Here is a 17092-nt window from a genome sequence, read left to right as displayed (position 1 = left end):
TTGTTGTGTTCAAGAAAGTATCACGAGATGTGGAAATTCAACACATACCGGGAATTCAGGTTTTAAATCAAGTTCCTCCTTAAATTCACCCGCATGATGTCGACGGAATCGAGCCCATGCGTTGTTCAGAAATCTATGAGTTTGTTTATTTATCTCTTGGTTTCCTTGAAGAGTCCATGATGTAGACCGCGCTTCGATCAACCATGATAACAAGGAGTATACAGTGGAAGCTATACATATATGCATAGCCAAAGCTAGTTAGTCTTATGTTATACTGCTAGTTCGAAAAAAAAGAGATGGGAAACACGCTCACTTGAAGTTATACGGTAGAAGTATGTACTTCTTGTAATATTGGTTGTCGAGCAATTTATATATGTTCTTCAAGGTCCCATTTGATCTATCTCTTAGAGTTGACTCGTTTATAATATTCGGGTCCATGAAGCCTATCTCATGGTATCCTTTCCTCCAACAAGTTTGAATCTCCATACTGCATGAGGTCCATGAAAGCCGTTGCTTTCTCCCACGTGCTCGTTTTCTTCGGCTTATCATGAGGACCAACTATGGTTTTCCCCTTGCCGCGAGAGGAACGACGATCGCCCCCACCATCGCCACTACCTCCAGCAGCAGAAGCCATCTCTATGTACCACAATTTATTTAGCTCGTATTTGCAAATGACTAAACTATGAACAAATTATATATTTTTCCCACAATTTACTTAGCTCCAACATAACATATAAATGAAAATTTTCTCCATTGTAGCTTATTCTAAAAATAAAAATAACTAATTATGTACCTCTATTTCATATTATTATCTCTATGTACCACAATTTATCTCGCTCATATTTATCATAATTTATTTAGCTCATATTTGAAAAGTATTGAACTATGAAATTATTTCTCTAACCTCATATCAATTTCTTTGACTAATACGAAACATAGCATCCAAAAAATTATATATTATTCTAAAAATCACAAATATGGGCTCTAAATAACATATGCATATAAATAAAAATTTTCTCCATTGTACCTTATTCTAAAAATCACAAATTACTTTAGCTCTAAATTATAAAATTTAGTATACTAACCATGTATCAAGGGAAGATGAAGTTTCTAACTTTTAGAACACTTGAATGAGTGAAATCCCCCGAAATGGTCTTCAATCCGGCAGCACCTCCCCTATGGCGCTATGGATAGGATGAAGCCCGAGTTGTGGTGAATGGCTCGGGCAGGAGGAAGAAGAAGGCAGTTTTATAGGAGGGAAGTTCGTACAGGGTGGAGGCTTCACCCGGTACTAAAGGTGGCACATTAGTACCGGGTGGAGCCACCCGGTACTAATGTGCAACCTTTAGTACCAGTTGGAGAGCCCCCAACCTGTACTAATAGGGGTCACGGAGGGTCCTGGAGAACTAACTGTTAGGTCCGATATTAATGCTCATATTAGTACCGGTCCCAGTTGCAACCAGCACTAATGTCATGAAAGGTCGATTCTCGAGGAGTGTTCCACAGTTCACTTTAGATTCATTGCAGCAGAGTAGTGTTCCACAGTTCACTTTAGATTCATTGCAGCAGCCTGCAAGACACTGCTGCACCATCGGTGCCACATCGTGCATCTCATGGACGGATATGATAAAAAAATAGGTTGGTGCAAAGGTGCTCGCTGATTGTCTCAACAGTACCTCAAAAGTGGGAAAGTACATGAGTACATCACAGTGCCTCAACAGTGCCTTATTCAGAGACTGATGCAAACCGTCTTCTCATTCTCAAAGAATATATACACGAACTTTCCATTCTGCTGGTGCGCTCCAACTCCGATCTACACTGCTCATCAGCATACGCAAGTACATGTGTAGCATAGCATCCTGGCCAGTTAGGGGTTGCTGGCCAGACAGTCTGAAGCAAATTGTTTGCTGATGCGCTATATCTTACTGGACAGGAACCAAGCACAAGGTTCAGCACATTTTCCCTACAAGACGTGTCAAGCAAATGCGCGCATGGTTAAAAACAAGTAGAGATTAATTATGATAACATTTTATAGATTAGTGATTATTGACTTGTACAAATAATACGGAGCATCTTATCTTATATGTATAAGAAAAATAATAATTAGCATGCTTCCTCTGTCAGAGCCCTTAAATAATCCAACATACACAGCGGCACTAAATAACATCACGTTGCCAAATGAGGTACTATGCTACTATGAGCTAAAGACGTACATATTCCTTTTACTAATTTAAGCCTCTACATGTTTGGCACTCTCACCTCTCTCGTAAGTTTGTATGTGTCTATATATATGGAGTACATTGGTGCTGCTCAGTAGAGTAACACCTGCAACCTGCATATATGTTCCTTTGGAATTGGTGGCATTGGTCAAATGGATATATGGTAGAATAGAAAAGGAAAACGTTGTTTTAAGTTGTCTTCTTGCAAGGCACACACAATGCACCTGACCTGATGCCACATTTTTGTAACAGCCTCTGTTGGGAACAACTATATGCAGATGGTTGGAATGAGCGGCGCCAGGATCAACAGCACCACCGGTGGTACAGCTGCCCCCCACCATTGTGAGATTGCCATGCTCTAGTAGGCCATATAGCGGATTTTCAGGAATAATAACCCCTGACGTAGCCAAAGAACTAGGATGCACTATCCCACATGAATCAATTTGAGGAGACCTGCTACTTGTAATATTATTAGTAGATGCAACAGATTTCCCCCTCTCTGTATCTTCTAATCGTTCTAAGCGTGCAACATAGGATGCAAAAAGTTCTTTCGTACCCCTAACATTCTCATTAACTTTATCATTAAATGCAGATGGGTTTAGAAGTGATTCTCTTACGGTGCCAACTACCTCAACCTTGTTGTTGCTCATCTTGAACGAGGGCATCTCAAAATCTTGAACTCTTGTCACTGTGCCCTGGCGGTCCTTCTTGAAACACATGAAGAATTACGTCTTGAAGTACCCCTCCGCCGCCAAATACTTTTGGCACTCTTCTTCACTGATATCTTCAATGGAGGCTGTAATGATGTTGTCCTTGTCGATTTCCCATCTGGCTAGGGCTTGATAGAATGGTTGTAGAAACCATATATTTCTTCCCCAGCGGAGTCGCCAAAATATGTTGACGCTTTTTCTGATCAACACACTGAATGCGCTAGGTCGCGCGGTCATCGAAACTCTCCTCGCGTGGCTCTTGCCCTTAGCCGGTTAGACCAGTTTGCATAGGGGCGACATGAAAACCTACGATCACCACCCCGAGAGGGATCCCGTTAGGGATGGTGTGCCTAGGGTTGCTCTGAGATCGGCAGGTCACTCAAAACATCCTGAGGAAAGCAAAGGGGTTGGAAAAGATTAGGGTTTGGAGATAAAAGTAAAGATAAATATTTTGTTCAATTGGGTGTTAGCCTCAATTCGTCGCGGCCCTTTATATTTATAGGGTGGGGAGGTCTTGCCCCGCAAGGAAATCCCTTTACAAATCTTAATCTAGAAGGATTCCTCAAATCTACTCAGACTAAGATTAGATTGGTCAGACCGCCTAGCCAAACCGGTCAAATCGGTATGACTAAGTGCAAGCCATCTACTACTCCACTGTCAACATCAGAAAAATTGTCAAGTCATGAAGAACTGTTAAGTTCAGAAGGTAGCACTTGGTATAGAAGTGTAGTTGGAGCCCTACAGTATTTAACACTTACATGGCCGGATCTGTCATATTCTATCACCAAGGTCTGCCAGTTTTTGCATGCACCGACCACATTGCACTGGATGGCAGTTAAGCGCATTCTCAGGTATATACAGCACACCATGAATTTTCAGCTTGAAAATTTAGAAATCATTGTCTAGTCTTGTTAGTGGCTTTTCAGACGCGGATTGGGCTGGCAGTATTGACGACAGAAGATCCACAGGTGGGTTTGCAATATTTTTCGGCTCTAATCTTGCATCATGGAGTGCTAGAAAACAAGCTACAGTCTCCAGGTCAAGCACTAAAGCTGAGTACAAGTCCATAGCCAATGCAACGGCTGAAATAATATGGTTGGAATCCTTGCTAGCCGAGCTTGGAATACGAGTTAAAGATACTTCAGTTTTGTGGTGTGATAATTTGGGAGCAACGTATCTGTCTGCCAATCCAGTGTTCCATGCTAGAGAAAAACACATAGAGATTGATTTTCACTTTGTTCGAGAACAGGTCATGAATAAGCAGCTTCAGGTGCGATTTATTCCTTCAGGAGACCAGCTAGCTGATGGATTCACCAAAGCCTTGTCCCTGCGCCAGATGACTAGTTTTGTACACAATCTAAATCTTCAGTCAACAGACGCTTCATATTGAGAGAGGGTATTAGAGATAAAGTTGTAAACGTCTTCAGGTTGATCAGGAGTATGGTTCAGTTATAGATAGGATAGTACTTTGGGTCTATCTCTAATATGTAACTCAACACAACTGAACCGGACTCCTAACAACTGTCCATTGTAATCTATCTGGAGTCTTTGGTACTCCCATATATATTAACACGCAACCTGTAGTACGTCAAGATAGGCAACTACAGTTCCACAAATTCTTTCAAATGGCAGTTTCATGGATAATAAATGAGGTGCCATATAGGTAATTGTGATGACATGGCACCATATTTATGAGGTGAGAGAAAAATTGGTTTCATGGGATGAAACCATGTGTACACAGTTTCCAAAATGCTTGTGCGTTGCATGTAACCTTAGAAACAACAAAAGATGAAACAATGCATTGTGTGAGGTATTTCATATATGAATTAAATGCACTTTTACTTATGTGGCACTCTTAAAAATATAAACATGAAACTTTGCATTGAGAATGGCCTTATCATCTCCTCTCCACTCCATAAATGTTGTATGATATAGCGTCACATGATGAAGAAATGCAAATCTTCAATGGGACAAGAAAGGTTTGAAGGATTAATAAGGACGATGAGGAGGAAGAGGATTGGTGATGGAGATGGATAAGCTAATTACTATTCCTGTACATAGTGGACTCGGATTAGGGGAAAAGAATGACACTAATCATATACTCCGTTTTCAAATATAGGTCATTTTATCTTTTTTGTTTATAGTAGAGATAATCATATATTTAGGTGGATAGAAAAATCTTTGTATCCAAGAAATCTAAAATTACCTACAATTTAAAATGAATGGAGTAAGAAATATAGCAGGGTTTTGTTTTATTTTATTTTAACCAGGATATGGCGTTCTAAATGCATTTTCTAAAATATAGTTGGACCTTCAAGATAATAATACTTATGTAACAGGGTTGAAATCCAGCGCTAATATTGCACATGAAGTTATTAATGCCAAATTCCAATTTAAGGTCAGCGATGTAGTTTTCGCCAAATTAAAATGACATGTTTCCCGCAAAATAATGACATGTCCCAAGAAAAAGAAAAGGAAGCAAAATTAGTTTTACTGATGAATGTTCAAAGGCCCAAACCGCAGAAACAAAGAAAAGGCCCCCAACAGGCCAACAAACTGGCCTAGGCCTCTAAGGACCTGCACGACAGGAATGCCCAGTCGCCGCCCTCCGCGACGCCGAGCCCGCAGCCCACCCGACGCCACGACCCACGCCGCCGCCGGCGCACGCCCGTTCTCCAACTCCGGCTACCTGACCACCCACGCACAGCACAGAACTACCTGCCGGCGTCGCGTACAGCTCACCTCCGGCGCCGAGTCCACAGCCGCACAGAAGCAGAACCCACGCCACGAGAAGACCATGTGGCGCCGCGGAGCCGGACTGCTCCGTCTCCACCTCGCCGCCGCCACCGGCCGTCGCGCACGGCGACACTTGGCGCCCCTAGTACCTGCCGCCCCATCTCCCTCGATCGCCTCTTCCTCCTGCCGCCAAATTCTTGGAATCTTCCGGGGTTCCATTGGGGCGCCCTCTGGCTCTCGGTGCCTGTCGAACCAGGCGGGCGGAGGAGGGGGCGGCGGCGCGTGCTGGAGCTGCGGCGCGACGGGAGCGTTCCTGTCGTGCGGGTCCTGCGGGAGCGTGCAGCCCGTCGACCCCGCCGTCGACTACTTCCAAATCTTTGGCCTGTGAGTAGCTCTGCTCGGCAGATCTCGAGCCTTTCAATTGCGTTGCTGTGACCAATTAGGGGCTCAAAGATTTACTCATAATTCTTGCTTTGATTGTGAATCCTGCGATGTCTTTGGAATCTCAGTGTTCCTTGTTTGTAGATTAATTTTGACTACGCTGCAATCATAGCACTAGCATACTAGTGACTGGAATTTTAGTGTTTGCATATCAGAGTTGCAGCATATTGTTCCATGTATTTTTGTGTGTCCTGGTATGCTCTGCAGTGGAAATCATGGGAATCAGGAATGAATTTTATGTTCCATGGATGCTTGGAGCATATACTCATCTGTGGCTAGGATTGATATACTACTCCATCTATACTAAAACATTTGTCGTTTATGATGTTAGCGTCACCCACAAGATGATACTTTGGCATTCCTCTGTATGTCATTTTAAAATGGCCTAACCAAACACCACCTAATGTTTAGATGGCATTCTTGGCAGGGTGATAGGTGATATTTTTTTTATTAATTAATGTGAGTACCATAATTATTTAGTCATTAATTCATTTTTTTCTGGTAATTAGTTCAGAAACTTGTGTTTTCTTATCATGTAGATTTCTACACCTTTTTACAGCTAATGATACTCCAATGTTGTTTAACATTCTGCCATTTTTGCTTTACAAGTAATGTTTCCATGCAACTGAATATATGATGCTCATGTTTTTTCTTTTTGGTTTCTTCAGAGAAAGAGAATACAACATAAAAGATAATAACTTGGAACGGAGGTACAAGGAGTGGCAGAAGAAATTACATCCTGACCTGGTTCATTCCAAATCTGAGGTTTCTACCTGGCCTGGCATTCATATCCGGATACTGTATACCCCATATTTAAAGTTGACCCCTCTAAGTCACTTCTGATATGGCTTATTTATGATTCAGAAAGAGAGAGGCTATGCTGCGGAGCAATCAGCACTTGTGATTGATGCGTACCGCACACTTAGCAACCCTTTATCAAGGGCATTATACTTGGTGAGTTCATCCAGTACAACTTTATGCTGGCTGTGTTGTTAGTGGTGATGTGGTCGTTGCATCATTTGTCCTTTTCCTCTGTTGGAAGTATATCCACCACAAATAAACAATAGCATTTTCCGCATATTTGAAAGCCTCTCATCCATACTAACTTGTTGGCAGTTAAAACTTGAGGGAGTACATGTTGATGAAGAAAAAACTATCAATGACCCAGAACTTCTTATGGAGGTAATTTCATTCATCTTGGCATTGTTTGACAGTGAATATAGTCATCATCTTTCTCATTTCATAAATCCTGTCAATAACTGTAAACAAACATTGCAATGGTTGTGACACACAGTCGATATTTTATAAAACATCCAATGTGAAGTACAAAATGAACAAACCCTGGATTGAGATGAATACAGAAGCAACATTGTTTCCTTTTATACATCTTATTCCAGTAACTCCAATAAAGAAAATGAAGAATGTCAATGTTCTTTATAGAAATCCATAAAAAACAATCTAATGATAGATGGTGCACATAATGTACAGATGATGGAGATACGTGAAGCTGTCAATGATGTCAGTGATTCTCAAACCCTGGAGAAGATCCAATCTCAGGTTCTGATCTCTGAATAAAGTTACACATGTCTTAACCTGGGAGCATGACTATGTTTTAATGATTTCTGGGCTCAAAGTTTTCTATACCATTTTTTCAGGTTAAGAAAAAGCTCGAAACCTGGTCTGGTTCCTTCGAGGAAGCATTTGACCAAAAGGATTTTGACCGTGCTATAGAAGCTACACAGAGGATGAGGTACTATGAACGTGCAGTGGAAGAAACAGTGAAGAAGCTCTGATCTCCAATTACAATTGTCAAAGAGGGGAGGCTTGGAAATTTTCCTTACATTCTTTTCACCTCCACTCTCAGAAGAGCATATATTGTGATACTGGCTCATGGGAAATTTGGTACAGAGTAGAATGTCATTTCACTCGTAACTCCCACAATTCCAAATGCATGAATGCATCCATGGTTGTCCACAGAGATTAAAGAGGAGAAGAGATTTAGAATAACTCTTTCTTGCCAGAAGTTTATAGAGTTACTGGCAAGACATGGCATTTATAGATGTGTTTTTTTTTCGTTTTTGACATTTGGTCTTGCACAAAAACTTGATGGATCCTATAATCATGGTCAGAATACGGAAAATGCTAAGCGCTGGACAACATGCTATCAACAAAGCAGAACTACAAAAAGTGCGTAATTCCATCTACCGTGCTTTGTCCAAACTAAGCATTCACCTGGTGTGAACACATATTTCAGATGCTCTACAATGGTTTATTTACAAGGATCTTCAAATGCCTTCTTCACGAACAGAAGCACGTCTAAAAATAAAACTAGGGGGCTGTTTGGATCGTGCTAATTTTTTTGCTTGCCATGGTTTGCCTGTGATTCAGGGGAAACATAACAGGAGCAATGTTGGCTCATGGACATAGTGCTGATCCAAACGAAGCCTAAACCGAAACAGAAATATATGCATTCTGCTTCAGCGCATCTGCCATCTGATTCTAGTTTCTTTTCCCAGTATCTACTAGACATTTTTTCCCTTTTTCCATTAGAGACCCAAGCCATTGGGCTAACCTTATGAAAAACATTTGTGGATCCTTAGTGATGATGTCCACTATTTCTTGTGCAGGTTTTCTGGTACACTTTTCTTTGACGTGAGCAGAGTACATGATATGTAAGGGTCGAAACTAGCTGGTGAATTCATGTCAAATTTGTGGTTATGTTAACTACTTGGCGATCACATTATAGTTCTTAAATAGTTCTCGTGCTTCGCCAATGTGTAGGCATTCAGATAATTCAATCATAAATGATATCCCTCCCAAATGTCCATACAAGACACATTACTAATGGCGTAGCCACAGTAAGGCAGGAAAAGCTCATGCAGCGGATAAGAAGACAGAGAAAAAACTTGAAATACAAATACTCCTGATACTTCCATGCCCACACAAAGATTGTGCATGAATGAGAACTGAATTTGTGACCATCAGCTTTCAAAAGGCAAAGATGTGATAGGGTGAGGCTAGAGCTGGGATGACGCATTTGTGTTTTAGCTTTTCCTTGTCTACCCGGTCATGGTGTGTGATGGTCCCCACAGAGTGAGCTGCTACTCATTTTGTCCTATTTGATATATGGTCCTTAGAAGTTTGAACTTTAGTCCTATAGATTGAAAGTGTGCCAATATAACCAAACATTTCGATTTTACCTATTTCTGCAAATACAAATTGGACACAAGTGCGCAACTGATGTCTAGCTAGGCCCTTAGTTCAAGCAATGGTCATGCATGTATGAACATTTAGTCTATTGGGATCAAATTTTTGTAGGAGTGCTTTCTTGAAAGGGATGTTGCTTTAAGGTTAACGATTATACTCTCATGAATCAGGGATGGTCCTGAAATGAGTAATTTGAGGCACCACCCCAAATAATTCTGTCTTTCTTTTGCAGGATGTTCCATCTGATTCTTTAGCTCTTGCCCCAAGAAAAGATCAACGCGTATGTTATTTGTCTGAAAGCTGATGGCAACAGCTTTGGGTAGCTCAAATTTCACTGGAAACCAACTGAATGTCTCATTGGAGATATCGTAGCTATTTCCGTCATTTCTTCCTCACTGCTCATCATTTCTTGAGGAAGAAATTAAGAACTAGCTCAAAAGTTTCCAGTGTTTTCTCAATGTAGAACATGTTGTAGATAGCTTGCAAGGTACGTAGATTCTTCTTGAGATCCCGAGCTGGTTCTTGCTTGGAACCCCTTTGTTTTTGTTATGAAGGATAGTTATATGGATTAAGATATTGTTCCATGGACATCTATTAACTTTGCTCCTCTGGAGGTGTAGAGACTAGAGGGGGCATGCGTTTGTGGAGCTTCTTGTGTTTACTGCTCCTTTGGATATAGACAAATCCATCACGCTTCCCTCGCAATAATAGAAGAAGAAATTCATCATGGTTAACCTGGTATTTTCCCTTCTCCCCTACATTCAGAGTTGCAAACACATGCTACATGTTTTAAAATAGTGTCAAGAATATTTTTGTACAATAAAAAAAAATCACACTTGTTGAAGATTGATCACAGAATCTCAGGTAATTAATGTAAATTTTAGGGAGAATATCCAATTTAATTCCTCAAGAATGGTCCAAGGTCACTGGTTCCTAATATTTCACTATGTCAAGTTCAGTTTCCAAGATTTGCATTTAGGTCAAAGTTTTTTCTGGCCCTACCTGAGACACCACATGGGAAAAGTCAACTCAACATATACCCAGTATTATTTGTGAATTAAATGGTAAAAAGTTGTTACGTAGGAAGAGGCCAAAGTCTAACTAGGTGCAACCGGTGCATCTCAATCCATGAGGCAACCCATATAAGACTTGATCCCTCTTTCCTCTTTTTGTCTATTTGTGACATGAGGTTACAATATAATTTTTGTGATCAATGTTCTGACCAAGACATGAGTTTGTTGAATTGGAGTGCCTCCATCTCTGTTCAGATGAGCCAAAAGGCCATTTTGAACCAAAGAACAATAATGGAAAACTTGACTGAACAAATTAAAACCCCTAGGACAAGATTAGCTTCTGTTACTAAATTTTATGATATGTTTTGCAACATTAATATTTACTTACATAAAGGTAGACACGACCTTTTTTTAATTGGTGATATGTGTTCAGTTTCACACATCTTTTTTTATGCAAAGACAAGAGTATTTAACTATGAATTCCTTTGGAATTTAGTCTTGTAGTTTGCATTAAACTTTCATCTAAGTTCGTAAAGAAAAATCATAGCCACCGATAATGTTCTTGAAATGCACATTCTTCATTATCAGTACTGTAATTATGGATGGTGAGTACGTTGAAAGTGCTTATGCTTTGTTTTCACTTTAGCAGGTTATTAAGGACATTAGTTTCTATCAGCCTAGATGCAAACCATAGCAATCACACAAACAGTTTCTATGTCATATGTTTCATTTGATTCAAATCTTGTAATATATTAGTCAGCAGAGTGACGTCAACTAATTAATTAGTGTCAAATAATGCAGAGGTTGGACGTGGTTAGCAATAGCGTCAAGGAGGCGGTGCAAGTGTTAGCTCCATACTTGGATGATAGCATCCATCGTGTAGGTGAGAAGACCATCTACTTTGAATCAAGAGTGGCCCGTTACTAGCTCAATCGTGCTCCTGCTTGGCTCACGGATCGTGCTCCTTCAGTGCAACTTGATTGGCCCGTGGGCATAAATAGGATAAGGGTTGGATTAGGAGGATGTTAGCTGAAGGGTTGGATCAGATCGGATAGTAATAATCATTTGAGGATTGGATAATGATCGAGCTGACTAATTAATTAAACAGGGCCGAAGCAGGGTTGGGGTCGGATCTTGATCCATTGTCAGGTATAACTTTGATGGATGGTGCGGACAGGCTGCTTCGATGGTGCTTAGAAGTATAGCAGCGGACATCCCGCGATCTATGAGGAAGAAATACGACAAGGTCATCCATGTCGATTGCTCAAGTTGGAGAAGCCAGAGGGCACTGCAGAGGGCAATTGCAGATGAACTTAAGCTTCCTCAACATGTAATGGCTGCTTTTAATAGGCAGGACAGGGAGGATGATTTCAGTGTGGAGCAGACGAAGGCCATAGAAATGAGATAGAGTACGTTGGCAGAGCAATTTATGAAACGATTAATCTATTCAGAGGACCCTCTCGATTTTGCCTCTGCTACTTTACATAGGGAGGTACGACCAGAGGACTACTCATCAAATACTCTACCCAATTTTGGTGATAAACTAGACACACCACTGAACCGTTGGATTGTGGTCAAGGGTCTTGCTGCAGATGTAAAGGTACCCCCACAGTCCACGTCTCTCTTCGTAGCATTCCAAACTGGACCTGATCCTCCACTAGTACCTATTGACATGTTCCATCAGGCAGAGAAACTGCATGTTCTCAAATTATGCTATTGTACCTTTTGCTTTTCGTCAACTCCTTTCTGTTGGTTCACAGCAAGCTCTTCATTGAACATTTAAGGAAAACCACACAAATGGGAAATAAAACTCTCTTAGGACTTGTATTTCTCAAAAAATATGAATCCTTGTACAGCAGGGGTGCCTCTCCTTTTATAGGGAGGCCAACCGACTTCTACGTACCGAATTTACCCTCTTACAACTAGTACATTCTAGCAATATATTGTACATTTTAGTAAAGAAAAAGTCCTAATTTAACTTGTACACCCCAAACGGATCACGCAATGCACGTTACCGGGATCATGTTCGCAACGTGACCATATTCCTTCTCACCTTCGTCCGAATGATCTCGAATGAGTCTTGTATCCTCGACTGCAAAGGTGCCCAGGACCTCCGCATCTTCCCTTCGGGCTCGCCCTGTACCCTCGCCCCACTTGACTATATCCGCGTACATGCAACCACATGAAAACAAATGCTTCGCACCTTCGTCGATGACCCGATGAAGGTAAGCATTAATTTGAGCGACGTTATGGGCGGATGTGGGTAAAGTTCAATCCGATAAGCTTTGTGACGATTCCATTCCCAAATAGCGATGTGCAAGGGTGGCGATAAAAAACCTTGTTCCGGTTCCCCAACAGTAGCCCCTTAAGGGCGAGGTCCAACTCTAGCGGGCTTGAACTTTGCACTTGGCGACTACATATGCAATGAAAGGAGTTATTGCTGGTAAGCTTGGTTGCCAAAAAGCTTTTGACAAAATGGAGGACCTTCACATTGAGAGAGATGACCTTAAGGAGGAAAATAAAAAATTGAAAGATCAGTTTGCCTTGATGGAGTCTAACAACAAAGACCTCTCTACTGAGGTTAAGACTTTGACTAATCATAATCAGCAACAGGAAGAGGCTCTCAAAAACCTCCGCGCTGTGATTGAAAAAGATGATGAATGCTTTCAAAAAGTTCGCACGGAACTTGAATCAACTAAGCTGATTGCAACCACACACGCAAGAGATTTGGTTGCAAAGGAAAAAATCATTTCTGAATTATGGCAAATTAATCTTTCTCAAGAGAAAATTATGGAAGAACATGAATCTAGCATTTGGCAGCAAGGCCTTCATATTAATCGGCAATATCTAGATGCGCTAAATCAATTTGGGGCTGAGCCCCAGCTGTTCCCTGGTACCGAGACGCGAACAAATTCTTTCAATGACTTGAGGATGAATTGAAGTTTTTGCATGGTATTCTATCCAAGGTTGGTGATTATGGTGCTGCTACGAGCATTGAAACGCTTCTCCATCTGATGGAACACGAGGGCTGTGATCACTTCAAGAAACTGGGCTCTCGCAATTATAAATTCATGACTCATTCTGAAATTGCAGCTCCCAGCCGGAATGTTGATGCTATATCTAAACTTTTTGTTACAGAATATTGGATGAAAAGAGGTCTCGAGGGTGCTCATAAAAAAGCTGCTGACCGTCTTGTGAAGGTATTTTTCTATGTTTACTCATCTTTTTCATTATTTTGAAAACGATTGAAATACGTTTTGATGCTATAAGGTTATTTCCTCACAGTTCTATCTTGAGCAGGCAAAACATACAATGGAGACTCGTAGACTTCAAGCTCTTCACGGGAATTCAGCTACACGGGGACCGTATGTTCCTCCACCTCAATGGCCGGCTCCAGAGCCCAGCTGTCAACCAGTTGCTGCGGAGATGGAGCCCTCGGTGTAGGCTGCTTCTGAGTTTGTGGAACTGTCAGCATTGTGTGCTCCTAAGGGGGCTTAGGATTCTCAGCCACAAGACTCGCAGCCACAAGATCCAGTGACCCACGAGGACCGACCCCAAGATCTGCCCTCGAATGAGGAGGAGCTGAAGGAGCTGAAGGTGTAAAGATAGTTTCTGCTCGAAAATCTTGTTGTTGGATGAAAAGACTGGAATTTATTTTGTTGTAAATATCAACTGTGGTGCAAGTTCCATGTGATGGAACTGGGTGTGATGTAGTTCCCAAAACATTCTCCCGAGAAGGCTTGTGCGTCAGCAGCCATTCTTGGACGGTTTATCATGCTAAGTATCCAGATAAATCCTTCAAAGATTTTTGACATTTTTGTTGCTCTTATTATCCATCATGCAGCTGTGCACTTCGTCATTTGCTCGATTGTAGTGGTGGTGATCAAGTTAGTTGATTGAAGGCTACGGATCTTGAATCATGTGGTGCCGAAATCAAGATCGAGAATGAATGCCTTGAGGATAATGAATATTGTTTTGTGTACAATGTTTTTGATTCTACCGGAGCCCCTGGCCTGCGTATAGGCTGTGTAATTGAACTTCCTTTTTGAATTTTGTAAATTTCATAGTTTCCATGATATTCAATCGCTTTCAAAATAAGTTTTTTTTGGAAAAAACCTCTCCCCCACCTTTTAGGAAGCGATAGAATTGAAAAGGAAAATATTCCTTTGTAAGCAAAATAAAATAAAATGAACTTAGCCTGCGACGGATTCATTTTTGATAATCCTCGCAGGTTTAACTTTCGGTTGTCGAATTGGCAACTTTTTTGTTGCTTTCGATGCTAATCTCTTCTTGTTTTGATTAGCTTGAGATATTTTGCCTTATTATGTTTACTTGCACGTCATCTGTTGATGCTTTGCCTAATATCTCGTGCATAAGTGTTCTCTTATCGCGTCTCATGCGCATTCTTTTACACCTTGCGCGAATGTCACTACAAGGTTTTCCCCCTGATGCAACGCCTAAAAATGTTATAATAGGCCCTAAATGGTTTCAATAAGTGGAATTGCAACACAAAAATTTGGTTGACGGTCGTGAAAAATGCGGCCATGGTTTAAAGTTTGGGCAACCATTTTTTTGGGTGTTGCAATAGTTTTACCTATTGAAACACAATGAAGCGTTGCTAAGTCATAGTTTAGGGATCAACCATGTTGGTGGCATAATAAATACTGCAACACATCTGGCGTTGCCAGAGATACCAGTTGCAACGTACCCAAAGCGTGGCAATAGGCGTACTAGCAATGAAAATGGTGTTCCAATAGACTAAATTGCCACGCATCAAAAACATGGCAATAGGTGGAACCCTCTATTGCCACACCTGTTGTTTGGTTGCTAAAGGGGAACCCTCTATTGCCACTATAACTGTTTGGTTACTATAGGTGCAACCCTCTATTGCCACACTAAATGTTTGGTTGCTATAGGGTTAAGCCTCTATCGCCATGATCAATTCTTGGTTGCTAGGTGGAACCCTCTATTGCCACGATAAACAGCCGGCTGCTATAGGGTGTAGCCTCTATTGCCACAATCAATACTTTTGCTATCGGTGGAGCCCTATATTGCCACGCTAAATATTTAGTTGGTATAGTTGGACTCTTTATTGCAATGTTTACAATTTTGTTGGTATATGTTGGAGACCCTGTTGCCATGCACAATGTTTCGTTGTTATAGGGTGTTTTGCCACTCTGTTTGGTTGTTGCTATAGTATATATTGCCACGGCAAATGATTATGCTAGTAGTCCATATTGCAACACTTTATTTAGTTGCATCAAACAATATTTGTCATGCTATTAATTTTTAGAACAACAATATATGGTCAATAATAAAGCATGTAGACAGCCACGAAACCAAAATATGCTTAGTGAAACAATCCAATGTCAAACTAGGCTCACATACACACAGTACTCAAACACATAAGGTATCCAACACACACTTGTTTGAACACATCAAAACGTAATGAGCTATATCTAGCACTGCAGCAAAGGTTGGCTTCATGTTGACCATCCCGTCACTCATGCGCTCCACTCAAACTCTAGCTTCGTCATGAAAAGAATGAACAACATTGGTATATGCATCAATGAAACTAAAATTGAAATATTTTGGCAACAGCATGGACTCAACAAAGTAAGTAATTTGGAATCATAAACTAAAGACTAATAGGTTTGCAAATTTGCAGATTCCACTAAGGAAAGCCAGCAGTATCATTGCATACAACACAAGCAGTATCCTCTCCTGAACTTTATTAAAATTAGTAAATCCTTAAATTAGTTGCATTACATACATGCATATATAGGAATGAGATAGTATTGGAAATCAGTTCTATACTTACATAAGGAAATCCAGCAGTGTGTTTTGCATCGTAACATCAATTAAACTGAGCAATGTTGCTTGACGCCTCCTTCAATGCCAAGCCTTGATGACTTGAGGCTTTCCATGCTGGCCAAACCCAAAAAAAGCATAATCAAGCATCAGCATGTGCCCTCACTGGGTGCTAGCACAAGCATCAGCATTGTAGTCCTTCAAATTGCCAGCAGCCGATGGCCACCTGTTGTCGTGCATGACACTAAATAATACACACTAGGAACCTGGTACTTTGATGGCAAGAATATGGATCGCGTGATTCTGACGGCGCTATGGTGTGTGCTCTGACGACAACATGAGGCCCTCCATCAGGCGGGTTGGTCAACACGCTGGCTGAGGCACGGGGCACCACTTGGGATCCTCCCCGCTAACATGCTCTGGTTGAAATGTTCATGATGCAGTTCGTTTGTTTCCAGCATAAATCTTGGGCTCCGGCAGCAGCGCAGGTACTACACATTCAAACAAGGTGACATCTTCCTTGCTGAGATGACCAATTAGGCGGTACTGAACACTGCTGATTAATTGATTATAGATTCCAGTTATTACTCTACTTGCTTAAGATCATTACTAGCATTCTGTAACGCAAGTTGTCACTTTCGAACATCCAATCAGCACGTGGACGACAGGTCTCAATGGTCACATCCGACAGCTCATAGGTAGAAGGCCAGACCTGGAAAGGTGGACGAGTGGTGGCTCCCCAAGCTGCGGGGACATGGGAAGGAGTAGATCGGCGAGCCCAGTGGATGGATTCGATCTGGAGTGTTAGTTATTGGTGGGTTGACGCCATTGAAGTCAAGCTACTCATGCACGAATTGGCTCTCCAGCGGTGGAGTCCACGGGGAGGATGAATGAATCGATGCTATAAGGGATCGATTGGGAGCGGTGACAACTTTGTATAGGATGGGATCTGATT

At 41.3% G+C, this 17092-nt stretch overlaps 1 protein-coding gene across 1 annotated transcript; it reads left to right on the top strand.

The window, feature by feature from the left end:
- The first annotated feature begins 5519 nt into the window (after positions 1 to 5519).
- LOC117847188 (iron-sulfur cluster co-chaperone protein HscB homolog) lies at positions 5520 to 8190 on the top strand. The gene is made up of 6 exons (XM_034728350.2): positions 5520 to 6049; positions 6775 to 6871; positions 6971 to 7060; positions 7223 to 7288; positions 7595 to 7663; positions 7762 to 8190. The coding sequence occupies exons 1-6, from the start codon at positions 5520 to 5522 to the stop codon at positions 7897 to 7899; spliced, it is 990 nt and encodes a 329-aa protein (XP_034584241.2). The 3' UTR covers positions 7900 to 8190.
- Positions 8191 to 17092: the final 8902 nt, after the last annotated feature.

This window comes from Setaria viridis, chromosome 3, assembly GCF_005286985.2.
Source record: "Setaria viridis chromosome 3, Setaria_viridis_v4.0, whole genome shotgun sequence".
Classification (NCBI taxonomy): domain Eukaryota; kingdom Viridiplantae; phylum Streptophyta; class Magnoliopsida; order Poales; family Poaceae; genus Setaria; species Setaria viridis.
This window is presented reverse-complemented; position numbering and strand designations above follow the sequence as displayed.